At 52.8% G+C, this 27,908-nt stretch overlaps 1 protein-coding gene across 4 annotated transcripts; it reads right to left on the bottom strand.

Annotated features, from left to right (window-relative positions):
- Positions 1-27,908, bottom strand: LOC122484899 (sperm acrosome-associated protein 7-like). 4 transcript variants are annotated; one of them, XM_043582973.1, is made up of 7 exons: positions 27,712-27,902; positions 24,195-24,254; positions 19,536-19,637; positions 18,541-18,648; positions 15,768-15,839; positions 2,240-2,317; positions 1-170 (listed from the first exon to the last, which is right to left on the bottom strand). In XM_043582973.1, the coding sequence occupies exons 1-7, from the start codon at positions 27,893-27,895 to the stop codon at positions 154-156; spliced, it is 621 nt and encodes a 206-aa protein (XP_043438908.1). In that variant the 5' UTR covers positions 27,896-27,902; the 3' UTR covers positions 1-153. The 4 variants fall into 4 exon arrangements, with proteins under 4 accessions (XP_043438908.1, XP_043438917.1, XP_043438929.1 ...); XM_043582982.1 differs by having other exon boundaries at positions 27,724-27,894; XM_043582994.1 differs by lacking the exon at positions 19,536-19,637 and having other exon boundaries at positions 27,712-27,908.

Here is a 27,908-nt window from a genome sequence, read left to right as displayed (position 1 = left end):
AACAGTATGTGCACATATATGCTCTTTATTCCTGAGGGTGGGGCTGTGGGGTCTCACGAAGTCTGGAGTTTCCTGCTAAGGGGGCTCCCTCGGGGTGGGTGGCCTTGCTGACCGTCCTCTGCGTCTCCTCGGAGCTTCACTCTCCTCTTCCACTTACTGGGAAGAGCTCCCTGTTTGGAGAGAGAGTTTCTTGAGAAATCCTAGGCGCCCTGCTCATCCTGTGGCTCGGACCCTCCTGGGCTGTCCCACTGGTGCAGGACTACAGGCGTGAAGCCAGCCTCCAGTGTCCCCAGTCTGTGGGCAGCAGTCACAGGTGCTGTGGGGCTGGAAGGAACCGCAGGAAGAGAGAGTCCTGGGTGGGGGGAAACGGGCTTGCAAGGGTGCAGAGGACGACAGGGGACAAGCCAAAGCCCCAAGAGGTCAGGGCAAACTCGGAGGCACTGTTTGCAGGAGGGAGAGGGGGAAGGTGTGGGTTTGGGTGAGGGCGGCAGTGGGCCAGGTGGGGAGAGCCCTGGCAGGATCTTGGGGAGCCCAGGCCGGGACGCAGAGAGGGGAGGAGCCACGGGGAGGTGGTCACAGAAGGAGGACCGAGTGGGGGCCAGGCTGCACCCTTTAATGCCTCACTGCCACGGCCTTCTGCCTCCAAACCAAGTGGGGGCCCCTCTGAACACTACTGGGCTGGGCTGGGGGTGCCCCCTCCCCTCAGGGGCACCCCCTGTGGATGCAGTCCTGTGATGTCAGGCTCTGGGAGGTCAAGGACCTTGGTCCCTCCCGTGTATGCACTGCTGGGCCCCCAGCCCTGGCACCAGAGGAGTGCCTGCCACCCATCCCCCAGACAGGCAGGCCCAGGGCCAACGTGCAGGACGTGCAACGTGGAAAGGTCCTGCCTCAGACACTGGAGCCATAGGGACATTCCTGTTCTCACGACAGAACTCTCAGGACCTGGGGACTGGGGATTTGGCAAAGTCTCCCTGACATCTGACTAAAGCAGCAGAAAGTGGCTGGATGTCAGTACCGGTCGGTAAGTTTGTGGCAGGCGGGGCAACCACTCACCCCCCTTTCAACCCCCGACTGCACTGGGCTGTCCCACTGGGGGGAAGTGCAGACCGTGGGGGGCCTGCAATTTCAGGGCCCCAGGGCTGGCTCTGGCCCCGCAGAGTGGCTCCTGGCTGCTTGGTGACCAGTCACACAATGCGAGGTCTCTAGTGACCTGTCTGTGGCTCCACCCTGCTGGGCATTTAAACAAAGGACAAGATAGCAGGCTGGCCGAAAGACGATGACGGGGGGCGAGGGGGGGCGGGGAGGTTTGAAGGAGCGGCTGACCGGAAGACGCCGGACACAGAAGTGTCCCAGCAGGCTGGAGCGGAGGGCGATCTAACCTTCCCCTGGAATGTGGGTGCCTCGAGGGCAGGGGTCCGTGTCTACGGTGCTCAGTCCCCAGAACTGGGAAGGGTGTGGGCCCGTGGTAGGTGCCCAGTGAGCACTGATGGAGGTGAATGAAGGTGGCCAGGTGTGTTTGGTCCTGCACTTGGCTCTACGAGGACCCAACTAATGGGGCTGCACCGAGGCCTGTTTACAACCCCCCGGAAGTCTTCGCTAACACTAGCTTGAAACGTGGGCGTGATGCACCCCCAAACCCGGCGGTCTCAGGGTGCGTGGACTGGTGTGTGGTAGAAAGAACGCAGGAGGTGCTGATTCGAACTGTCTACGGGACTACAGAGTCTACTTGGGAGAGGCTGGGAGGCCAGGAGGAGGACTGGCCTGGAGAAGAGGCTCAGGAGTGTTCTGGAAAGTTCCAGGAAGAAGCATGGGGCCGGGGCAGAAGCCACCAGGGGAAATTCGTGGACCAACTTCAGCAATTAGGAAGTTGTCTGAAAGGGCAGGGATGGGAGGAGTGGGGAGGGCGGAGGGTGGGGGTGCTCAAAGGTGTGGGACTCCCCGGGTGGGAGGCTTGGGGACCTTGTGGGCCTGGTCCTGTGGTATGTGGTGGTGGGCCCACAGGTCCCAGGGACAGCTGAGAAGGGAGGGGACACCCACACGTGGTCCAGGACTCGTGGAATTTGGACTCAATGGGCCAGGAGTCCCGCACTGACAACACACGAAACCCGATCTGCCCAGGGACCCCCAGAGAGTCACCCGCCCCTCCAGAGAGCTGTCCCTTGGAGCAGACAGTTTACTTCTCTCCACGGCGGGGGTGGCATCCCAGCACAAGGACCCACTTATCTATTATTCCACTTACCTGAAGATTTTCCAATGTTTTGAAGGATTTTGTCCAGAATTGATGTTTTTTTATATTGATCATTTTTTAAATTCCTTCCTGTGGGGAAAAAATAAGTTACAATGATCAAGATTTGGTCAAGGGTTAAGTCACGATTCCAAACACCTTTTCAGCCTCAGAACGACAGCTCTGGAGACACCAGTTCGCAGGTGAGGGCGGCCTGCCCCCGAGCCAGTGCTGCGGCCTATGCGGCCCCGGGCGGTCATGGACACGGCCCTGGGGCTTCCTCCTCATGCTGCCGCCCCAGCCTGCGTCCTTCAGGTGATGCTCCCGGTCCCTTGGACGCGTATTTTATGACATCTCACGCCCCATCCCGGAACCGCCCTTACCCCAGAATCGCGGGGCCCATCTCACCGCTGCAGAGAGGGCAGAGTGTGCGTTCACGGCGCGGGTCGGCGGGGAGAGACCCACAGGCCCATGAGGCTCCCTTCCCCGGGGGTGTGGCCTTTGCCACCGCCCGGGGCGCTCTCCCCCTTCTCCTTCCTGGCTGCCCGGCTCTCCAAGCATAACAAGGACACTGCCATCCTGAAGGTTTCCCGAAACTCCACTTGAGCGCAGCAGGAAGATGCAAAGAAAACGTTCAAGCCAGCACATCTGTCCACCATGCGGGTCCTGCCTGGTGGCCGGCTGCTCTGTGGGGCTTATAAAAGCGCAGCCCCTCATTCTCCTGGAGCCTCCCAGCCTGTGCTCAGCAGGTATTCACCGAGCAAGAGGACGAATCTTTTGTTATAGCGAAGGCCAGCCTCGAATCACTGATTAGGGCATAAAATTATCCGTGTCCCGTGCGGCACGCAGGCTGGAACAGAGCCCGGAGTCCAGGCACATTCCAGAGGTCAGGAGTGGTGCTTTGGGTCGTGGGGCATTTTTGGACGTTCTGGATAACACACAGGGGGCTGGCTGTTCCAGCAACAAGAGAGAGAGGTTCTCGGCAGATCCTTCAAGGTGCTTCTGGCTTTTTTTTTTTTTTAATGTTTATTTTTGAGAGACAGAGAGAGAGTATGAGTGGGGGAAGGGCAGAGAGAGAGGGAGACACAGAATCCGAAGCAGGCTCCAGGCTCCGAGCTGTCAGCACAGAGCCCGACGCAGGGCTTGAACCCACGAACCGTGAGATCACGACCTGAGCTGAAGTAGGACGCTCAACCGACTGAGTCACGCAGGCGCCCCAGTGCTTCTGGCTTTTAAAACATTCCTCAAAGTTATTTTATGGTAACAAATTCGTATTTTTATAAGTATTATAAGCCCATGGTAGAATTTGAAAATCTGAAAAAAATAAAAAAAACTGTGGAAAGTAAGGCCATTTCCAATAGTTGGTGCCTCGTTTCCAGCTTCCTCCTGGAGGCCACAATTGCCATCCACCTGTTTCCTTCTGGTGACGGAGATTGTTGCCAACATCATGCTCTCGCTCAATATTTAAAACCACATTTATGTTTTTTAGAGGAAATTGCTTAGGAAATTTTGGTGGATAATTCAGACTGATGAATTTTAGGGAAACACATAATTCATTAATAAGTATAAAACATGTGCATCTCAAAATGCTCATTTCTGGACTATGATCTTTAGTTAGGACTCCACGTGCCATGGCGACATTTACACGGACTGTGTAGGTGTGGTTCCACCTGAAAAATCAATGCACTGATGAGGCTTGTGGGAAATGTTTACTTTCCAGTTGTGGATGAGACCCCAGGGACACAAAGCATTGAGGTCACTGGGGTGGCACGTGGTCCAGCTGGGAAAGCACCCGGGAGGCAGGGCCCCTGGCTTCTGCTCCTTCTAGGCCACCCTGAAGCTTTGACCAGAGTTGAAATGCAAGGCTTTTCCTATATGTGAGAGCCCGCTATTTGAACTTTCACACCTGGAAAAGATGGGAGTAACAAGGACCAGATTTGTCCTCCCAATTTAATAAAAAAAAACTAGAAAAATTATATGAAACAATGATTTCCCATTCATCAGACAATGGGCAACAAGGGACAGTGACCCCTGAGGAGGGACTGCCAAGGGGCTCCCATGAGCCTCTGGTTCCTGCCTGGAGTGTTTCTGGTCCTGTGTGATGAGGGAGGACGTAGGCAGAGCCCTGTGGTGTCACCAGGAGGGGACGGGGCTGGGGAGGCCAGAGCAGCAGAGGCGAGGGAACTCGGACACTGCAGAGGGTGGCCCTCTCTCCAGCTGAGTAGGGGTCAGTGAGAAGCCACAGGAAGCCTTAGCGTGGAACAAGAGCCACCCAAAAAGGTGGCAGAACAATCTCCAGAGCTCACACAGGCCAGAAAAGGTTGGCGTCTTCGCTGGTAAATGTAAAGAGCCTCATTATACACAGACATCGGGTAGAGTGCTCTGAGTTTTACTGCCTCGGTATCGGGGAATATTAGCCTTTGGGGTAAGGGCTGCTTGGTCTTAACAAAGCTTAAAAGTGAACCTCAAAGTTATTTAAGTGGGTTCAAGAGCAAGGCTTGCTAATATTTTTTAAAAATAGAATATCCAACATCCAACAAAGTGAAATTCATACTTGGCATCCAAACAAGAATGAGCAGGTATGAGAATAACCAATGACATATGACCTATAATGACCAGAGTCAACCAATCAAAACTGGCCCAGAAATGACTCTATAGGTAGAATTAGAGGGCAAGAATATCAAAATTTATCGTAACACCATATCGAAAATGTTCAAGAAGCACAGAGTGTCAATTTACATAAAAACACAAGACCCAGCTATGCACTGTCTACAAAATCCCACCTTAAATATAAAGCACAAGGAGGTAAAAAATGAAATAAAAAGATCAGCCATGCGAACACTGATCAAAAGAAAGCTAGAGTGGCTATTTAAATATTAGACAAAAACAGAGAATATCGCCAGGAATAAAGAGGGTCATTTCTTACTGTTAAAGCAGTAATTCATCCAGAAGATAGAACAATTCCACATTTTTATGCCTACGGATGAAGTGCAATGAAAGAGCTTCGAAGGGCGTGAAATGAACACTGGTAGAGCCAAAAGGCACGGTGAGCACATCCACGGTGATCGTCTGAGACATAAATTCTGCTCTCTTAATAGTCGAGTAAATGGGGAGACAGGAACTCAAGGGTGTAGGAGACCTGAACAAGGGAGTTCAGCTACGTGATCTAATTGACATTTATAATTGTTGTGACTCCACAAATCAACAACATGTACACGTTCTTTTCAGACATGGGAGTACTTGCTAAAGAACGCTGTATTCTGGGCCATATTTAAAGTTTTTAAAAATGCGTTAAAAAGATCTAAGTCATACACTGTGTGTTTCTGACCAAAACAGAAATAAATCATAAATCGCTAACACAATGGTGTTGGAAAAGTCTCCAAATATTTGAAAACGAAATGGCACATTTCTAAATGGCCCACGGGTCAAAGAACAGATTTAAAAGATGAGTTATAAGGCATTTTGAACGGACAAAAATAAAAACACAGCATATTGAAATTTGTAGGGCGGGATTAAAGTAGAATTAAAAGGAACTAAACATTCACAATAAAAAAAGAGTTAGCCTCAAGTCTACGACCTAAGTATTCACATTAACAAGTCATTAAAAAAAGGAGAGAAAAAACCTCAAAATACGCAGTGAAAAAAAGAAAATTAAAAGAAAAAATCACTATGATAAAAAAATAGAAAAACAACATGGAAAAATGAAACCAAAAGCCTGGTTCTCTGGACAGATTAATAAGATTGATAAACTACTGATCAGACCACCAGGGAGTTAAAAAAAGGCACAAATTACTGATATCAAGAGCAAGAGAGATGACAGCCCCATGGTTCCTGCAGACATTAAAAAGGGCGTTGAGAGACCGCTATTTAGATGAAATGGGAAAATTCATCTAAAGACACAAACCACCAAAGCTCACCAAAGAACATACAGATACACTAAACAGCCCTTTATCTACAGAAGAAATAAAATGCGTACTTAAAAACCTTCCCACAAAGAAATTACAGGACCTAATTTCTTCATTGGTAAATCCTTTCGGACATTTTATGTAGAAGTAATATTTATTTCATACAGACAGATCTAGAAAACCGAAGGAAAGGGAGTACTTTCCAATTCATTCTGTGAGGCCATTAGTACCTTGAGACCAAAGCTAGACAAAAGCATCGAGTATAAAAAACTATAGGCCAACATCATTCATGAACATAAATGCGAAAATTCTTAACTAAATTTTGACAAATTGAATCCAAAGGATATAAAAAAGGAAACTGTATCACGGGTTTATCTCAGAAATACAGGCCTGGTTCAACACTCAGAAATCAAGACATGTAATTCGCCATATGAACAGAATAAAGAAAAACCAACTGATCATTTCAGTAGACGAGGGATTGGTAAACATGGCTTACAGGCCAAGTATGGATCAGCACCGGTTTTAGTAAATGAAGTTTTGTTGGAATATAGCCACACCTGTTCTTTTATGTGTGGTCTCTGGCTGCTTCTAGTTAAATAGTTGCAGCAGGGGCCATATTGCTCTTAGACTAAAATATTTGCTATCTGACTTTTTACCAAAAAAGTGCTCTATGCTTGCAATTAGATACACCTAATTTATGAAAGGGCACCTGTTCTGACCACTCGTATTTAACCTCCAACACTGTACTGGAACTAGCGGGGTAAGGCAAGAAAAATGAATAAAAGGTGTGTATTGGAAAGGAAAAAAAATCTATTCATAGATGATATGATTCAGTAAGCAGTAAATCCTAAATAATCTACAGGAAAGCTTCTGGAACACAAGAGTGAGCTGAGCAAGGGGGAAGGTTACAGAGTCTTGTACGAAACAATCACATTTCTATACACTGGAAATGACTAACCAGGCGTTGAAATTTAAAAAACAGTATCATTTATGATCACATCAAGAATTATGAGATACTTATGCATAAATCTAATAAGACATATGCAAAGTCTTTATGCTGAACACTACAAAACTCTGGTGAGAGGAACCAAAGAGGACCTACATACACAGAGTCCTCCACAGAGGGCAAGACTGAATACGGTTAAGAAGTCGGTGCCTGACAAACTGATGTATAGACTCGTAGCAATTCCAACCAAAGTCCCAACAGAATGGTCTGCGGAAATTAACAAGCCACTTTTAAAATGTATACGGGAAGGCAGAGAAACCAGAACAACCAAGTTGATTCTGAAAATCCGAACAAAGCGGGAGGACACTACCTGATCTCAAATCTTGGTATCAACGTACTGTAGCCAAGGCAATGTGCCACCTGAAAAAGAGTAGATCTTAAGTCCGTGGAACAAAGTAAGAGGCCAGAAACAGGCTCACAAATGACTGGTTGATTGTCAACTATGTGCACAGGCAATTCAACAGAGAAAGAGGAGTTTTTGCAAAAAATGGTGTTGGCACCGGACATCAATATGCAAGAAATCAAACCAAAACAAAAGAATCCTTATCTTACACCATATACACAACTTCACTCAAAATGGATCACAGCCCTAAAGTAAAATCTACAATTTTAAAACTTCCGGAAGAGAACGTGGAAAATGTTTGTGACTTTAAATGAGGCAAAGATGTCTTATTTGACACTGAAAACGAAACTTGATAAATTGGATTTGACCAATGTTAAGAACTTCTGATCTCTGAAAGACACTGGTATGCAAATGCAAAGCAAGCCACAGACTGGCAGGCAATCTTTCCGATCACACACGTGACAGAAGACTTGTATCCAGAATGTGTAAACACATCTCAAAACTCAACAGTAAGAAAACAGACTAAGGAAAATGGGCACTAGACCAAAGGAGATCTTCAGATGGCAAATAAAGACAGGAAAATACGCTTGGGATTACCAGTCACTAGGGAAGTGCAAACCCATGCCACAGTGAGACTCTTGTGCGTCTGCTAGAGCGGCCCGGAGACAGAAAATCTCTCTCAGGTGTTGAGGAGGACCCAGGGCAGCTCCAATTCTGCTAGCAGGGATGCAACTTCTGCTGACAGTTTCTTTCTTTCTTTCTTCTTTAAAATTTTTTAATGTTTTTACTTATATTTGAGAGAGAGAGAGAGAGACAGAGTGCAAGCGGGGGAGGGTCAGACAGAGAGAGAGAGAGAGACACAGAATCCGAAGCAGGCTCCAGGCTCTGAGCTGTCAGCACAGAGCCCGACACGGGGCTCGAACCCACGAACCCTGAGATCATGACCTGAGCCGAAGTCAGACGCTCAACCCACTGAGCCACACAGGCGCCCCCCCCCCCCCGTTGACAGTTTCTTATACAGTAAAACATAGCTGCCATACCTTTAGCTGTTTACCTAAACTAAAGGAACATTTTTATTCACCCAAAACCTTGTATGGGAATATCTCCAGTGGCTTTATTTGGAATTCCCAAGCTCATTCAGCTGGTGAGTGAGTAAGCCAGCAGGGGCTGCAGTGAGGGGAACCGAATAATTACGGGCAAACATGCATGCATCTCAGATGCGTTGTGCTAGTTGAGGAAGCTACACTCAAAGGTCTACGTGGTCTTTGTAGTGTATGACATTCCAGAAGGGGGAAAATCATAGAAACAGGACACAGGTCAGTATATTAGGGCTCCGTGGAAGGAGCGTGGAATTTTCGGGTAACGGACCTCTTCTGTATGTCATTTGTGGTGATGGTTACATGACTCTAGAAAGGATGAATTTCCCTGTATCGCACTGAATCTTACTAAAACACAGAAAGTCTAGTAATAACGCCTAACACTTCTTATGAATCAAGATCCGCCCCGAGTTCTTACCTTTTCAACCAATTTAATTGTCCCAATGACCCCACAGCTTAAGGCACTATGACTCCCAGCTTACAGATGATGAAACAGGTTCGAAGACGGCAGAGCCAGTGAGCGGTGGAGCCGGGGTCTGACAGGCTCTTCCTCCCTGCCCTGCACTTTTTCCCACGTCCCATGTCCCACAGACACTTGTCCGCTTCCAGGCCCGTTCCGCCGAGAAGAATGGCAGGAAGGTTAGCCGGACTTCCACTGGCAGATGACAAACACCACGGGGTTGAGATCAAGCAGAAAATGACCCATGCCCCCAGGGGACGGTCATATCACATGAGCAGTCCCACCTATCGCTTAGCGGGAGAGAAGGGCTCCAGCCCAGGAAGGAGAGCCCGTCAGTTTCCAAGAGGTGCCCTGCTGTGGCGGCCAGAATTTCACATTAGAGATTCATTCCTTGGAGCGTACTTTAAACCCTCTTTGCCGCGCTGTCCCCAGGTGTGGCGTAGGAGGACGACGTTGTGGTGTCTATACTTTTTCGTCTCTGGGGCAGTCGGTGGTGGAGCTCAGCGTAGCCCTGCGCAATGAGTCCTCAACACGTGGGGTTGCTTGACCGCCCCGCTGAGAGCCCTCCTATGTGCCCGCTGGGGGCGGGGGCTGGAGCTCCGGGAAATGCCTCGCCTGTGGCCACAGGCCCAGGATGCACACCTGCTCCCAGAGGGCCTGCGTGTTGCGTGGGCTCGGAGAGAAGGGACGCCTGGGGGTGCCCAGCTACGCTGAGCCGCAGGGGCCCCAAAATGTTCCCGGGAGCGGGTATCGGACTGTCTTTGATCTGCACGGTCATTTCTAGTGGCTCAGCCTAAGACCCTAGTCCTCAGGGAGGTGTTCTAATCTACTCATTCCTTCTAATTTGGAAGCTTCCAAAACCTGCTCGCTGTTGACCAGAGACAAAGAAGACTGGTTTCTAAGGGGCCTGTTTGTCTACAAATGACATGAACTGACTTCTAACCCAGTGTAGATGAAATCACGGCACAACTGGGGGTCTAGGACGATAAATGAGCAGAAGTCCCCTTTGTCCTAAAGTCAGTGTGAAGGGAAGAGAGTGTCCACAAATCTCACTGGCCCAGAACACTGGACTGGAGATGATGTTATCTTGTGGCCATGAGAAAGTTCTAGATAGATGTGCCCACAAAAGCTGGGGAGGGCCCCTCCCCCGAGGCACCCCAGGGAGGCAGGAAGTGCTGGCTGCTGGCTTCTGAGATGGAAATCATTTCCTGCAGGGACACCTGAAAGGTAAAATCACCTCCATTGTTCTCCCTGGCACCCGTCCTGCACACTCACAGTGCAGGTGGGAAAGACAGGAAGGGGGAGGCAGGGGTGCAGAGCCACGGGCAGAGCCAGAAAAACCAAGAACTGGTCACAGAGCTGGTCCTCACTGCTCCAGGCAGCCGCAGGGGAGCCCCGGCCCCGGGTTCTCCAATGCCCTTGGAAGCGGTGTGAATCTCCAGGGCTAGGTCCTCGGCTCCCCGGCCTGAGGTCCCGACACGGGTGCCGTGAGGTCCCTTGGGGTGATTTGAACGTGACGGGGCCAGGCACACCGTGAGCGCTCCGAGAGGGAGAACGTCACTGTTGCTGCAATGGTTGTAACAGTCACAGAGGGACGATTACCTTTCATACTTATGCACCGTTGACGACGACACTTGCACTATTCACCTGCTGACTCACTGATTCGGCAAACGCCAGGCAGCAGCCGCTGTGCCGGGTGCTAGGTCCGGGGCCACGTGAAGGGTGCCTCCTGGTGCCTGTCCAGGAGGGGCGCACAGGCCAGGGCCCATCACAGTTAGCGGAGCTCTGGACTTCGTGTCCCCCTTCCGTGGATGCACACGGAGGAGTACTGGGAGTAAACGTAGAGGGGAGTGGATAGAAGCCTCGACTAGAAAACATTCGCAGACAACCGTGGGATCCTATGGTTCCTCCCAAGGAAGGACAGAAGTGATGGCTTTTCAAGTCAAAAGATCATTGTAGACACTAAGCTTTCTTTCTCTCAGGTGAGGCCCTTACCTGTCCCTGTACCTGGAGCGTCCATCTGTGCGTCTCCACCGACATCGCCGTCACCCAGATACACGCCTCATGCTCCACACGGTGGGTTTCTTAGTCTTGTCTGCTAGCTCTGAGGACAGGACTATGCTTACGCGGCTTCTGGGAGACGGCAGACCCGGTGGATGCCGGCGTCAGCAGCGACCCTCCTGCCCACTCGCTCGGGAAGTCTCTGCCGAGGGCCTGTTGTCTGCAGCTACCCTGGGCCAGTGTGGTGCCCTCCAGAGCATGCCTGTGGGGGGCCCTGCCTGTGCTGCTCTGGGCCTCCGGGGGCCGCGGGGTTTCCTAGAAGCAGCCACGCTTGTCGCGGTCGGACCTGGAGTCATGGAGGAGGCATCCCCTGGGCGATGGCTGTTCTCTCACTGGCTGTGGCACAGCCACAAAATCTGCTTTCCTGGATCGGGGGAGGAGTGACGGTGGCTTCCTCCCCTGGTGGTCAGGGGCCGCCACCCCAGTGTGCTCCACGCACAACTCCCTGCTCCTTCGAAGCTTCAGACTGCGCACGCGACAGTATCGGGCCGTCCACAGGTCACCTGTCCCCGTCCTCCTCAGCACCTGCCCCACTATGTGGGAGCCACGACTTTGCAGGGCTGTGTCTCCGACCGCGAGGTACTCAAGGACGGGCTGAAGAAGTATTGCTATTGTCACTGACAACCACGTGCTGGTTGAACTGCCTCAGGGTCTCTCGCCCACAACAATGCGGCTTGGGGCAAAAATGCACGTGCAGCCCACAAATAACACCCACGGCTCTCAGTCTTTAGCACAGCAGCGGCCTGGCAACACTGAACACAGGTCCGTCCTTGCTCACGGGCCAAAGTCTGCAACGTCACTGTCCCACCCAGACCACAGCCTCCTCACGGGAACGTGGGGGCGGGGCTCCAGGCGACCGATCACTCAGAAACAACCTCCCGGCCGGCCAGCTGGGGCCTCCCCACCACCACCGCCCCGCAGGACCCCACGGTCCCCGCCCTTCCCTGGCCAGGGCCGGGCGTCAGGGGCCCTGGGTCACCGGGACCGAGAACAGCCCAGCAAACCAGACAAGGCTCCTCTGACCCTCACACGATCTCTTAGTGAAAATAAGACGGCAGAGCATTTACTTCTTTTTTACTGCAGTCCACATCCGGCAGGACACCCCGGGCTTGTTTCCGGGCACTGACAGAGGGTGTCCACTGCCAGGCGATATCATGGGGTGCCCTAGGGTTCACGTGGTGGCTTTGTGGAAACGGGGCTGCGGCAACTGTGACCAGTTCAGAGCCGGGCCCACGGGTAGCAGGGCGGCCCCGATCCAGCGTGACTGGCGTCATAATTAGAGGAGGACATTCAGCTGCAGAGCAGTGCGTAAGGAGCAGGCATGTGGTAACAAGGCAGGGGTCGGGGAGGCTGCCGCAAGCCAGGGAACCCAGGAAGCCTGGGGAGACCCCTGAGAGCTGGGAGAGCGTGGAAGGGACTCCCTCATGGCCTGGAAGGAGCCGCCTGCCAAAGCCTTCATCTGGGACTTCTGCCCCCAGGACAGAGCAACAACAGGTCTCAACAGCACAGGAAGCCAGCACGCAGGAGGACAGCCTCGGGAGCAGCCTGGGGGGCTGGCAGAGGGTGGGGGGCCGCCTGTGCCCATGGTCTTCACGTGCTCACAGTTCCCCGCCGGCAGGACCTGGCCCTTTGGGTCTCAGGCACAGGAGCCTCATCAGCACCGGCCTTACAAGTGTCGCTGCCCCCGGGAAGCTGATTTCCTGGCCCACGCGTGGTGTCCCTGCAGGAGGCCGGTTCCTGGGGAAAGGTGGCTTGGGGAGCCCATGGCATTGACTCTCACGAGGGAGACGGTTTCTCTCCGGATGCGCTCATGTCCTCGTCCTGTCTTGCTCTGCCACGGCCTGTCTTTGTCCTTCGCTGTTCGAGAGCTTAGAGAAAAGATTTCCTTCTCCGTTTTTCTCCTGGTTCTCCAGTCGGCTCCTCCGCCATCACACGGGCCTCCCTGGGTTCCCCGATGGGTCCCAGAGCACCCGCCACGCGCAACACGCAACGATTCTATCGAATTGCCTTTCAGTGGCTTGTGAAGTTGTGAAACATTATGGAATGTTGCTTTTTTGGGTGTTAATGGATCCACGTTTCCTCCACACATTCCCACAGTGGCATCTTGGCCAGTGTTTTGCTCAAATGAACCCCAAGATTTCAGGATCCCCTTGACAGCTGGTTCATCCAGAGCCCACGGACGCCTGCCTGGTACAAAGCGCTGGGCGACAAGGAGGACACAGCAGCCCCTTTGGGAGCACACAGGGGACTCGTGGGGCTGGGGGGGGGCGGGCAGGGAACAAAGCAGGGGCCATGCTTCCCCAGAGACCAGTGCCCCAGCTCTACTGTGCATCGTTCTCTCAGTTTTTAGGGGCCAGGTTGAAGTGGGAGTTGTCTTAACACTTCTGTTCAGCTTTTTCCAAACGCTCGAAGGTCTGGCTCAGGTTGTGGCGGGAAGAAGAAGTGACTGGGGGCCTGGGGCCTCGTCACAGCCAGGCTCTGCTTCCTCGACACCTCCCCCTGGAGGGAGGCTTTGGACTTCATGAGGCGGTTTCCTCTTCACTGAAAGGGCTAACACAAGATCCAAGTACACATTGTGTACTTACAGCGCGACAGCTTATTTACGTAAAGATGAAAAAATGGACAAAGACACAGCAGGTAAATTGAAATAACAAGAAAGCAGGTGGTAGTGACCCTTACATCAGGGAAAGTAAAATCCAAGCCCGAAAGCATTAAACATGACAAAGAAGGGCTCTTTTTAATACCGAAAGCTAGAGTTCGTAACGAAGAGATAATGCTCATGAACATCCTTGCGCCAAATGATACAAGAATCACGCTTGTAAAGCAAAAACTACAGGAAATGCAAGGATGTGTATGGGGGGGATTTACACCCCATTCTAGGGAAAGATTAGGGAGAAAAGAGGAGGCGAGCAGAGAGGGGCCTAAACCACATCAATAAGCAGATACTACAAGTACCCTTCCCACCCCGGCAGAGTGCACACCTTCTCAGTGCTGTCGCAGCATTCACAGAAATTAATGTCAGGTCACAAAGAAAACGTACATCAGCCACACAGTAGCACTACTGAAAACACTTCCCGATCATAGTTTAATCAAACTAGGAATTATTAACAGACACAAAGAGAAAAGGCCCTACTACCTAGAAATCAGAAAACACCTCTCAGACAACTTTTGGGTAAAAAGGAACTATGCACTAAAATTTGTAGAATTTCTGGGAGATAATGACAATGAAAACATGATATATGAGAATCTATGGGACACATTGAAAGAACAGAGCACCAACCACTTATCGGTAGAATGAAGTCAGTGAGCCACTCAGCCCGAAGACTGGGAAAGGCAACAAAGCTCACTACAAAAAAAGCATAAAGAAGGAAATAGTAATGACAAAGACACAGATAAATAGGGGTGCAGAATGGAAACTCGGTGTAGTTAGTTAATATGCCAATACCCTAGATCGTGGGAAGAAATTAATACATTAGACAAAATGCTGGTTTACCTAATAAGGAAGATAAAAAAAAGAGCATATATTTATAAAATAAGACATGACAAGGGGGAAATAGCAGTAGAAACAAATGGTATTTTTAAAATAATGCGATGAGTTGGAGACTTCCTTGCAAATACGTTTGAGAACACAGAAGAAATGGATGTTTTTCTAAAAAAAATATGCATTGCTAAAATTGACTGCATCTGATTAAGAAAGATTAAATGAATCACTTTGCCTAGAAGAAATAGAGAGTTACTGAGTAATTACTCTAGGAAAAGCACCAGAATGAGATGGTTTCACAGGGCATTTCTGACAAGTCTGAAAAGACCAGATGGTTTCAATGCTCTTTAAATTTTCTAAGAGATTCAAAAAGAAAGAAAAAAAAATTTTAAATCTTTGTTATGAGGCAGGTATCACACTGACATTTCAATCTGATAAAAAGTACCAAAAAACACTACAGACTAATACCACCTATGAACTGTATTTGGGTGCAAAATTACTAAATAAAACACCAACGAGCAGGATCCAAAACAATGAACATGACCAAGTGAGATCTGTTCTAGGAATGCAAGGTTGGTTCAACACGGGAAAATCCATGCATACATCATTCACCGCATTAATAGATCTAAAGAAAAAACTTTAGCATTGCCGAAGATAATGAAAATGGCCGGGACAAAATGTAAAAAAGTTGGTGGCTACTTTTTTTTTGCACATGAAAATACATAAGTCTTTGTCTAAAAGCCAGAATCTTACTTATTGGCTAAACTTATTCTGCTAAGACTGTGAATGAGGCACTGAAACCCACTAACCTTGCTACTTCCAATCACTATTCTAGAAACACGAGCTAATGCAATTAGACAAGAGAAACCAATGAGATGCATACACATTGGTAAAGAAGAAGAAAATTCTATTTGTACGTGATAATGCAGTATGTTTGGAAAACCCGAAAGCATCAATGTTAAAATGAACTGAAACAATAAAAGGATTTAAGAAGGGAGCAGAATAATACTTAGCCTTCAAAAATCAACAGCATTCAAATACACAAAGAAAACAGTTACAGCACGCAGGGCAAAGATGTCCTCATTTGTAACAGCAGCAAGGCAGACTGACTCTCCCGCCCCGTCCTCCCGGCATGCAGGCAGGGGTAGCTACTGAGTCACAGTCGCTGTCATTGGAAACTCTGTCCTTACCGCCAGAAGAGAACTGTGATTCGCTGTAACCCTCAGGATTGCCGAGCCGGTAACTCTGGTCAGTACTGGGTTCTTCGATGACGCACATGGAAAAAACAGGTAGACAGGGTTTTGATTACACATTTATGAATGTTTCGGCCATGGTTTATTTTCAAACACTAAGTTGAAATGCAATATCATTTTCAAATTTTATTTAAAAATGTGTTCTGGGGGCGCTTGGGTGGGTCAGTCGGTTAAGCGTCCGACTTTGGCTCCAGTCATGATCTCACGGTTCGTAGGTTCAAGCCCACGTTGGGCTCTGTACTGACAGTGAGGAGCCTGCTTGGGGTTCTTTCTCTCTCCCTCTCTCTCTCTCTCTCTCTGCCCCTCCATGACTTGCACCTTCTCTCTCTCTCAAAATAAATAAATAAGCTTTAAAAAATAACATGTTCTGGAAAGCCATGGCACAAGTATCAAGTCAGGCGTCATCTATCAAGACCTTGTATTCACTTGTTTGCTGGCCCCACCTCCCAATTAGGAGAATTTACATCTCCAACGACATGCAATCACACGCCCAGCAGGCTGTTGCCGTGGCACCCTGAAGAACTGTAGAGACAATGTAAAGTGGAAACAAGTAGAAAGACGGCGGGCACGAGGCGTGGTTCACTGGCACAGGGGCGTGCCCCGCTGGAGAACCAGGCACCAGCTCCCTTAAGGGTGTGCAGTGGCTCCCAGCTTGGTGTGAGGGGACAAAGCAGAGCCTGGTGGGCGCTCTCACCTAACAAGGGAGGTGATCTGAGTGTACGTGAATCTCATTTGAGCCCAAGGGAACACGGGACTCGTGGGGACGGCCCACTAGGCATGCACGTGGTGGGCCACTAGCGGATTCCGGTACGTACCTCTGTCTATCATGATGACCTCCAAAACCATAGTAATGCCCACATATTCAAATACAAACACCTAACATCAACAGCATGAGGAATGAGCCTGACTACTGGAAACGAGGGGCACACAGAAAGGGCGGGAGGAAAGACGTGCCCCGGGTGACCCTGCGAACCACACGTGAGACAGAGACAAAGAACTCCTCACCGACACTGCTCTCCTGTCGGCCAATCTGATTTTCCCAAGGGGTGGGGGGAGCAATCCAAAGCCTCTAGACTCAGCAAGTGCTTCAGTTACTGTGGAAATGGGAGCCAGATTTTTAAGAAAGTTCCAAGGAGCGGGATGGAGGCCTGTCAGCTGCAGGTCGTGGTTTTACGTAGAGAAAGAGGGAGACAGTTTAATATGGCTGCGTGTGCACGTGCCTCTGTGTTTGTGCATGTGTACGCCTGTGTTGCACATTTGTGTGTGCGTGACTGGTTGTGTGTGTTTGTATCTGCACACGCATGTGTGTCTGTAGGTCTGCATATGCACACACGTCTGCATGTGCCTGTGTGCACACACATGTGTGTCTGTGTGTGTATGTGCTTATCTATGTACGTGTCTACCTGTGTGTGCACGTCTCTGCATGTGTAGTGCGTGTCTCTGTGTGCACACATCTCTGCGTGTGCACAAGCGTGTATCTCTGCATGTGCACATGCGTGTCTGTGTGCATGAGTGTGTGTCTGTGTGTGCACATCTCTGCGTGTGCATGAGTGTGTGTCTCTGCATGTGCACGTGTCTGTGTGCACGAGCGTGTGTCTCTGCATATGCACATGCGTGTCTGTGTGCACGAGCGTGTGTCTCTGTGTGCACACGTCTCTGCATGTGCACAAATATGTGTCTCTGTGTGTGCCTGTCTCTGCGTGTGCACGAGTGTGTGTCTCTGTGTGTAAGTGTCTCTGCATGTGCATGTGAATGTGTGCGTGTGTGTCTCTGTGTGTGGTCACATACTTCCCAGCCCAGCCTGATGGAGGCGGCAATGACATTCTACTCCAGTCCACCTGACACCCACTTCTTTGTTTCTAAGTTCCATCCTTTGGTGAAAAAGAATCACGACTCCAGGGCTGGGGCTGGGGGGCTAGAGGCCCAGAACACCTCATGGTGCCAGAAAGTGGGGAGGTGTTCAGAAGGAGGGGGCACAGTAACAAGACCAAAGAGCCAAATGGAGGGACCCCCAAAGGCAAATCTGGGGTAAGTGAATGAATAAATAAGGGACAAGCTCTTCCTCAGGGCAAAATCCCAATAAAGAAACCCAGAAGGAGTGATGGAAGCAGAAAGCTGCCATTTCACAAGCTCTCTTCTCTAGAGCCTGCCACAACCCTTCACGGGCCAGGCATCCTGCGAGCTACATGGGCACCTTTCTTTTGCGTCATCTTTAGGGTGAGGAAAAGATCTGTCACCCCGTGGGGGCCTAGTTCCTCAGCCTCAGAGCCTGAACATGGAGTTAATTTCAGCAACCGTGGCTGTTGGAGGGACACTTTCCCTCACTCCGGGGGAACCTCCCTGGTGGGGGGGGGCGACACTGGCTCTCCCTGCCCAGCCCCTGACCCCCAGGGAGGGGCAGGTACCCAGCTGACGTGTGGGAGGGGCGGGCAGTGTGGCGGCCCTTCCTCCCGGCTAGTGGCCACCTGCCTGCCGGGACCTTCCTGCCAGGCTCTGCTTCTCCAGGGTCAGGACCACGGGCAGGGGTGGTGGGCAGGCGGTTCCTCAATGGAGACGGGAAATCAGCCCCACTGGGGTGAAGCAGCCTTAAGCTCTCCCCAGCCACGCTTTCATTCTCCGTGACGGGGACGTCCCCGTGTACATCTGCCTGGCTCCTCTGTCCTCCCCACCACCTTCTCCTAAGGCAAGGGCATTACCGTGTTGCATTTACCATTATTGAAAATTTTGTCCTCACTGCCAGTAGAGAATTGTGAATTATCGGAGAGTCCCTGATAATTCTGAGTGCCACCAACTTCAAAATCCTCATTCATGCTGTCATCTTTGATGAAGACCATGGAAAAAATAAGGAAACAAATTTTTGATTACACACACACGAACATTTGGGTCCACACTGTATCTTACGGAACGCTAACAGTTGTCAAGGTCTACTGAGAACGTGCCTTGGAAAGTTGAGATGTACCGGAGTCAGGCGTCATCTGACCACCTTGAACCCGGCAGTTTGGGCCCCAGCAGATGCTGGGTGGTGTTCGTCCCAGGAACCAGAATTCACATCTGGGCGCACAATTGCAAGAAAGTGCTGAACTTCCCGGCTGCTGAATGCAGTTCACGCACTGCTTGTGGATTTCTGCTCCCGGCGTCCCCTTAGCAACTGTCAGCCAAGTACTGGGTCTTGGTTCTCAGCGAGCTGTTTCACTGATCGACACGCACCCCGGACACCACGGAACCGCCCTTTGGAAAAGCGCCTTCTCTCCCCACGTTCACTACTCGCGATGTGGCCTCGGGCAGGTTCTTCAGACCTTTGTTCTGTCCCGCGTGCAATGGGGTCAGTGTCACTGCCCGCGCTCTCAGAACGCTTAGGTACGAGTCAGTGAGCGGGTGGTCGCAAGTCCCTGTTTCCATGTGTCCCCCCCGTTCCCGCAGTGGCTAAGCCGCCTTTGCATCCTGAGCACAAGAACCTGCTTGCGTGTGCACCCCCGAGACCACCCCAAAATAAGAGGAACTCGTTTCCGCCAGCCTCGGCTTGGCCGCCTCAATCTCGGGAAGGTTACAGAGAAGGTTCCGGACACCTGTTTCTTGCACATCGCCATTTGCTTTTGCCCCAGAAGTAAGCTGGCCTTAAAGAATGTAAACTGGTAGGATTGTGTCTTCACAACCACAGACCTCTAGGAGTACACGCAATCACAGGTGTAAAAAATGTATACTTGCTTTTATCGTTGAACAACTTTGTTGACAATGTTGATGCTGTCATGTGCTTTCCAGCCACTGATGACTTATTTGGATTCAACATCTCTTGGACTAGAATTTCATCTTGGGAAAAGCACATAAGGACATGTTAGAACCAACGGAGCAGGAATGGTACCCTCTTGTTCTACCTGGACCAAAGGCAGTCTGTGAAGCGGGACTAGAAACCGGAACTCCAGGGGCACCGTGGAGACGGACGGGGGTTGCGATCTCTAAAGTGCCCTGTCTGGGGTGGGAGACCACTGACCCCCTCAACAACTCCTGAAAACCTGAGGGCATCCAGATGCCCTGGACAATAAACTTTGTTCCCCAAAGACACGAGGCTAGAAAGCCTGGCCCAGGTGCCGTCCCACCTCTGCTCTCTGCCCCTCTGTCCTTCTGTCCCCTCTGAGACTTTCCCCAAGCCGTCCCCTTGGAGGCACACGGTCTTTCCCGATTTCTGCAGAACGCAGCATTGTTTTCTCTCTCCCTCTACATCTCCCTGACAGCTCCCAGGAAGCTTCTAAAGTAAGCGCACTGGGCTTTGCGTCAGATAGACGGGACCCACGTCCTGGTTTCGCTGTCACTGGGTCACGACCCAGGCAGCTTCTACTTGGACCCTCAGTTTTCTCCTCTGTAAAATGGGTCTGTTTTTATCTCATCAGGCGTGTTATGAGTGTCACATTAAGCCGTGTATGTGGAAAGCCCTTAGCACAGTCGAGGACCGTGGTGGAGACTAATGTAATTTAAAAGACAGCAGCTGGGAGTCGCCCAACCTCTGCCACCTACAAGGAACCCTGAGCAGTCGGTCCAGGTGCTGAGGCTGGAGCCCACCTAGCAGGTGATGACTAGTTTGCCCAGACTTTCCTGGTCCACATCCTGGGAGCCCTGAGATCCTGGGCAAAGCACACGGCTGCCCACCCGGGTTCCAAGTCATGTGACTTACAGGAGTCCAGGGGAACAGACGTGAAGCATCACTGGAAACAAAGGTTTCACTGCCATGTACGGGAAGACGCTCTTGCACGGCTCTGTGTGGCGTCCTCCAACCTCCCCCACAGAAGCTGAACTTGGCTGGGACCGTGGGGCAGCTGGGGGCTCAGGACATGCAAAGGTCAGCGAGCCCACTGGCTTTGACAGGAACTTTGCTTCTCCCGGTAGAGAGAAGTGGGTGGCTTCACCCCCCACACCCTTACTTCTCCCTGCCCTGGAAGTGGACACAGTTCTGGGGCTGTGGACGCCATCCATGACCACAGGCAGAAGCTCAAGGGTGGCCTCAGGGCCATGACTTGATGTCGCCGAGCTGCTGGTGACACGGGAGCACAGCCCCTTACTGCTGCCATTCTGGCCCTGCTCATGTGGCCAGTGGTTTTTGCCACACCTGTTTCCACCTTGAGAAGATTTTGGCCACTCTTCTGGGCCAGTTATTGTGCAGAAGAGCCCATTTTAAGTCCCCGAGATCAAGGTGTCTAGTTAGATTTTGGGTCAGACAGAAGAGCGGATATTCATGGGAATAACTTGTATTGAGCACTTACTGTGTACCAGAAACTGTCCAGGTGCCTGGGCGTCAAGGGCGGCCCAGCCCTGGTCCCTGGTCTCTGTCTGGAGCAATACGCAGCCGTGTGCAAGGGGCAGGACTCTACATGTGTGACTGTGCACAGCACTTCACAGAGCACCCACCAGGGGCCGGGACAGGAGCCTGACTGACCAGCTCAAAGCAGTGGGAGCTCCTGGAACCAGTCTACTTCAGGAAAGAAGGGGGTGGCCTCCTGGGGACACTAGAGACCATCAGCTGCACACATCCTGAGAGGTCCTCAAAGTGGGCGGGGACAGTCCTCAGGGCCAAGAGGAGGCCGAAGCCAGCCGACCTCACACCACCTTCAGAGGGGGGGCTGGGGGACACCTCAGAGGTGAGCAAACCCAAACGACAAATTCCAACAGGCCTCCAGAGGCACTGTGCATGTAATCATAGCAGAAACCTTCAGGGAGTGACAGAGCATCAGGTTGCTGTAAGATTGAAACAACGCTGCCTTCGAATTCTGTCTAGTTTCTTGTGGGTAAATTGTTGTTTCTGATAAATGAGATACTGAATATACAAACGGACAAGCACCAGACCTACGTCAAAATAAAACCAGCCCATGGTGACCGCCGTAGCCCAGACGGCCGGCGGGTGGGGGTGGGGGGGGGGCTTCCAGAAGGCACTCCTGCAGTCCCACCTCCACCCCGGGCAATCTGCCCCTGAGGGCAGGACGGCTTCCCCAACTGTTGTCCTGTTTCCAACCTGGGACCAACCAGAGAAAGCCCCGTGTGCTTCCCTAACCCATCCCTGGACCTGCTTCTGGTTAGCTGCCCCAGTGTCCTGGCCAGCACCCACATCTGGGCCCCCTCCCTCAAGCTGTCCTGGGCCAGCACCTCCCCCAAGCAACCCCCCCCAGCTGTCCTGGGCCAGCACCTCTCCCAGGCCCTCCCCCAGCCGCCCCCCCCCCCATGCTGTTCTGGGCCAGCACCTCCCCTAAGCACTCCCCAGCTGTCCTGGGCCAGCACCTCCCCCAGGCCCCTCCCCCCACCTGTCCTGGGCCAGCACCTCCCCCAAGGCCCCCCCCAGATGTCTTGGGCCAGCATCTTCCCCAGGCCCCTCTCCCAGCTGTCCTGGGCCAGCACCTTCCCCAGGCCCCTCTCCCAGCTGTCCTGGGCCAGCACCTCCCCCAGCCCTCCCCCCCCATCTGTCCTGGGCCAGCATCTCCCCCAGGGTCCCTGCCCCCAGCCACCTCTTTTCCACCCTGAGCTTTCCCCGCCCCACCCACCTGAGTCTCTGCCACATGCACGTGGAGGTGGCCTGGCGGATGCCCTGCTACAGGGAGCTCTGAATGGGCAGCCCCTGCTGTTCTCACTCGGTGGCCTCACTTATTTCCAGAGACGCGGATGTCTTACTCTCCCGCCCCCATCCGGGGGAAGTATGGGGTGGGTGGAGAGGGAGCCTCAGCTCCCCTTCTGGGCTTAGTTGATCAGAAATCCCAGTGACTCATCCTTTCCAATTTTCTCCACAGTGGCCGGGACTTTGGGGGGTCGGCCCACGGGATGGAGGGGGTGCTGGTGTCAGGACTATGGTCCTGTGGGGCCCGGGACGGTCAGAGCCCCCAGGAAACTTGGGAGCGTTTGTCTCCATCGCTCGTGGACCTGCTGGTGCCCCTTTCTTGCTGGAAAGTTCACCTGACGAGGCCTCGCCCTTCCAGGTCTGGCACCCTCAGACTTACCTGACCTGCACGTAACATTTTTAAGGGCATCTAAGTCACACCTTTAAGCTCACACCTGCGTGGGGCAGGGGCCTCCATGCACCTGAGTTCTCCCCAAGGCCTGAACCACACACAGAGCTGATGTCCTGTCATTTTATGGCCAGGACCTGCTTCAGGGGGACTGAGGCACCTGTGGGCATCGGAACAACTGCCTCTGAGTCTGAGACGGGAAGCGCGGAGATGAGCAGACGGCGGTAGCCCCAGACCAAACTGGAACATTCATTCATTCGCTCATTCATGTAATCTGCCAATCCACCTGTCTGTCTGTCTGCCATCCCTCTGGCGGTCAGAGAGGATTTCCCAGGGCCTCTGCTGCATCAGACTTGGAAATGCAGCAAAGTCCAAAGTCATGGCAGAGACGCTGCTGGAAAGAGCCCACATAACCAGACAGGCACTCCGCTGTTTGAGTTTCTAGGGCTCCTGCTCAGACCCAGGGAAGTCCGAGTCCCCAGCCGGAGCCTAGGGGGAGAGCCGTCCCAGCGGGAGGGAGACTGCCGGGAGCCCTCTCTCTGCTTCTACAAATGTGAAGTGAGGGCTGGACCAGAACTGGGGGCCCCGTAGCTCTGGCCATGTGGGACCCACGCGTGTCCGACTGACATATCCTCTAAGCGTGAACTACACTGAACTGTGAATACTCCGTGTGACAAAAGGCTGAAAATACCTCATTAGTACTTTTATGTTGGTTACACGTTGAAATGATAACATCAAACAAAATGTGATTAAGTTTCACCCGCTTCTTTTAAAAAAAAAATATGGCTACTGGATGGGGCGCCTGGGGGCTCAGTCAGTTAAGCATCTGACACTTGATTTCTGCTCAGGTCGCCATCTCACGGTTTTTAAGTTCAGGGCCCGTGTCAGGATCTGTGCTGGCAGCACGGAGCCCGCTTGGGATTCTCTCCGTCCCTCTCAAAAATAAAATAAACACTTAAAAAATATATGGCTACTAGACAATTTAAAACCGTATGTGTGGCCTGCGTTGTACTTCTTTTGAGCAGTGCTAAAGTCAGCGATTCCCAGGACAGCAGGGCTTCTGGGGAGGGCTGGATACTGGGCATTTCTTACGTGCTCTTGGCTGGCATGGCTTGCTGGTCTGGGGACCTGCATTCAGAAGCGATGCTCCACGGCCCTTCTTGCGTCTAATGGCCTAAAATTCTACTTCTTTCCTGAATTCTTGGGAGTTTGACTCAGGTGAAAGCACTGAAGCCGTGGCCATGGCTGTGGCCATGGCGTGTGGTTCTAACCTCAAACCAAATCACACCCTCACCTGTGCCACCAGGTTTTCTGGGGAGCACCCATTCACAGGCACCCACCCCTCCAGATACAGGCCAAATACCGATATGAGGAGGTTCCTTACCAAATATTCCAGGTATATCCTCCGGATCTTTTGAGCTGGGTGGCATTTCAGTGGTTGGACCTAAGGAGGAAATAAATACCCTAATAGTTTAACAATTCATTGAATTTGCACTGATCTCTCTGCGGCGCCCACCAGCCCGCTGCAGAGGGGAGAGGCCTGCAAGGGATTCCCAGGACTGGGTTCTCATCCGGAAAGTGGCGGGCAAGGCGGCCGTGTGGTAGAGGGACGTGCCCTGTGCTCTGACTCCTGCCGTGTGGGGCAGTGCTCGCTGGCACCGTCCCTCGGAAGGGAACACGCGTCCTGGCACAGGGATGACTGCCCTTGCACGTGCTCCGCGGACAGCCAACCAAGAGGGACGCGCACGTCCTTTCTGAAGGGCTCCAGAGGCCGGTGCCTCTGGGAGCTTAGGGACGTGATTTGGGGAACGGTGGGGGTTCTCTGATTGGGAGGGGTTCCCAGAGAGACTCCCCTTCAGAAGCAGAGTGATTCCAGGTGGTCTGTTTACAGGGAAGGCACGGGGTCAGGGGTGAGCCGGCCGAGCCAGACGGCAGACTTCCGTGGGATCCCTGGACGCCCGACCCCCAGCCTCCCCGGCCTCGCTGGGGCCCCGGCAGTGCATGGAGTGAGGGTTTCCGCATGGCGGCACCAGCCGGGGGCTCCCTACTACTCCTTTTGCTCAGAGCTGGGTGTCCTCGTCCATTTCCTCGACTCAGGGTCAAGGTCAGCCTCCCCTCCCGCCCCCGGGGAGGGGAGAGGGCACGCCCGGGACCCGCTGGGCAGCGCCACCTTGCCCGGCTGCACAGAGCTCGCAGGCGTCTGCAGACTCTCGTTCCAACAGTAAACCAGTGACGACGCTGATTTTCAAATGGTTTTAATGACGGACAATCTGCATACCAATGGCCTCATCTGCACGCGGGGCTTAGAACAATGCGGAAATCTCTGCAAGGAGGTCTGCACGGAGATGACAATCGCTTCCCAGTGTGCTGACCTCCCGGCAACGAGGCAAACAAAAGTACAGTTCGCCGAGGATGAGGCATTAATGAGTCATTAAGAATGGGCACAGCTGCGTCGAGCGAGCACTTTGTCAAAAATACTCTTTTCATTCTGTGTCTGTCCCGTGATTATAATGGGAGTATTGTGCCAGTCAGGCAGCAAGCGTGTGCAGAAAAATATTTATGCTCTAGAATACCCGCACGGTTTTCAAAGTGCATTGTCAACGGTGGCGGCTGTGGCGTGTTTCGCCTGTTGTCACCTCCGACTGACAGTCTCTCGGCTTCAAACCGCCGGGCGCCGGAGTTACCAGGATCCCTGACTACTCCTCCATATTTGCACAGTGCGCATCCCGGACACCGGGAAGGGCTCGCTGCTGACCTCTGCGGCTGTGCTCTGGTTAATTTGGGGAAAACAAGGCAAACCAGGCCCATGGCTGCCGTTCCCGTCTCTCCTCGTGGTCAGGGCGACTCACGTTGGCCAACAGCACCAGTGCCCTCAGAGGCGGTAAGCCCCCAGAGTGGGGGGGGGGGGACTTCAACCATCCCAGTTTTGGCTGCCAACTTTCTAGTAGATGAAGTTCTCATTTCCAGCTTCTCCCTTAACTCAAGCAAGACTCGGAGGGCAAAGCCTCCTCCGATGGGAATGGAAACTGCCTGAGCCGGCCGGAGCCCACACGTGATGGACCCCATGACAATGATGCACATGACCCTTCCTGTCCATCCGCCTGTGCCCTGGCCTCTGTCCCACATCTCTGCAGATAAACCTGGAAGGGTCTTTGCATTTGGAGACAGTCTTGGGGACGCCAGTCCGCTCTGTCTTCTGGCTGTTGGCTTCACCGAAATAAACTCCTTTCTCGTGTCACCACCACTGTCTCCACCTTTGGATTTTGTCAGCGGCCGGAGCTGGTCTGTTTGGGACCCCCGGAGACGGGTACTCCCGCACCCCTGCGCCCCAGCCGCAAGCCCATAAGGAAACCCACTGTTTCCTTTCAGAAAATGATTTAGGGATTGCCCTTAACTGGCCTTTCAAGCCGGGAAGACCATGACGGTCACCTAAGGGTGTCCCTGTCTGGACAGGAGACCAGGTGGGGGAGGGGCGGGCTGGCTTAGGGCTGGAGGAGTGCTCTGTCCCTGGGCGCTGGGAGCACCTCCCGAGGGCACTGGCACGTGACAGTCTGAGCAGGAAGGAGCAGCCTGGAGGGACGCGCCCTCCCATGGGGGACACACGGCCCCACCTGTTACAGCCCCGTCCGCACCCACGGCGTCGCAAAGGACACTGTCCTTGGGAAGCGCCTCAGAGCTCAGTTTGCTGAAGAAAAGGAAGTTGGGGATGTTCAGTCCTTTCAGGGCCACCTGACTTCTGGCCCGACTGCAGCCAGCTGGCCCGTCCCCCCCTGGGACGTGTGGGCGTGGCAAGGGCGGGAGGGGACACAGAACCGGCTCGGGCAGCACCCATGGTCCTGCTCTCAGAGAAGCCCCCCAAACCCTGTGAGTGAGCCTTCAGGGTCCACTCGGCCATCCTTGGGAGCTGGGGCTGGGGGACCATCTCGGCCCTGTTCCTTCCATCTGTGGTGACCTGTGTGGCAGGTGTAAGAGTGGCCGGGTGGCCTGAGAATAGAGCATCCTGGCAGGAAGTCAGGTGGGGGGGTCACGGAGCACCTCCTCACTGCCATCCTTTGCTGGGGAGTCACAGAGTCCCATCCTGTCCCGGTCGGCCTGTCCCCGCTCAGATCCTCCATGCAGAAGGGGCCAGCATGGGAGGGCGGGGGCCAGAGGCACACGCGGGGGCCGTCCTGGGTGTGATTGGCACCCTCCCTGACAAGGACATTTGGGGACCACGGTGGATCGGGTGCAGCCGGGATGAGCTGCTGTGCAGGCTTCCGTTAATTTTGTCCGGGTCTTCACGACACCGGCGTGTAAGGGACAACTGCCTCACGTTACCAAGAAAAGGTTTACGTGAAGCGGTAAGACCCCTTGGACAGGACTACAAGGTCCCGGGGACAGCAGCAGTGTGTGTGCAGGAAGTGCAGGGTGGCGGACGGGGCGGGGGCGGCAGGGTCTCTGTGCTGCCCCTCGACTTTCGGGAGGTTAGAAATTGTCTTTGTTTCCTTAGTTTAGGGGGAGAGGGAGAGAGAGAGAGAGAGCAAGCATGTGCATGAGCAGGGGAGAGAGGCAGAGAGGGGGGAGAGAGAAAACCCCCAGCAGGCTCCACACTCAGCATGGAGCCCAATGCGGGGCTGGATCCCATGACCCTGGGGTCAAGACCTGGGCCCAAATCAAGAGTCGGCCGCTCAACCGACTGAACCACCAGGCGCCCTAGAAATCATCTGTGATAAAAAGTGAAAATACATCGCATACGCTCCTTCCCCATGGGGTTCTGGAGTTTGAAAAGGACTTTCAAGGTAGAAAAGTGTTCAACTCGCTTCACTCTCTCCCAGAAATGGATGGGAAACTGGGGAGGTGGGGAGGGGCCTGACTCAGCCCCAGGGAGACGTGCGTTTCCCACCCGCCCAATAGCCACCCACCTGTGACTGTACCTGAAGTCATGTTGATGGGCTGGGGCTCCGTGTGGCACCAGCAGGACAGCAGCAGGACAAACAGGATCACTCCTCTGTCTCCTGCCATGTTCCCTCCAGCTGAAGGAAGAAGACCATGCCCTGAAGACCTTGGTCTCCAGGATACCCTGGAATGTCCAGGGTCCTGTGACATCACAGCAGGAAGT

This window comes from Prionailurus bengalensis, chromosome A1 (genome assembly GCF_016509475.1).
Source record: "Prionailurus bengalensis isolate Pbe53 chromosome A1, Fcat_Pben_1.1_paternal_pri, whole genome shotgun sequence".
Classification (NCBI taxonomy): domain Eukaryota; kingdom Metazoa; phylum Chordata; class Mammalia; order Carnivora; family Felidae; genus Prionailurus; species Prionailurus bengalensis.
This window is presented reverse-complemented; position numbering and strand designations above follow the sequence as displayed.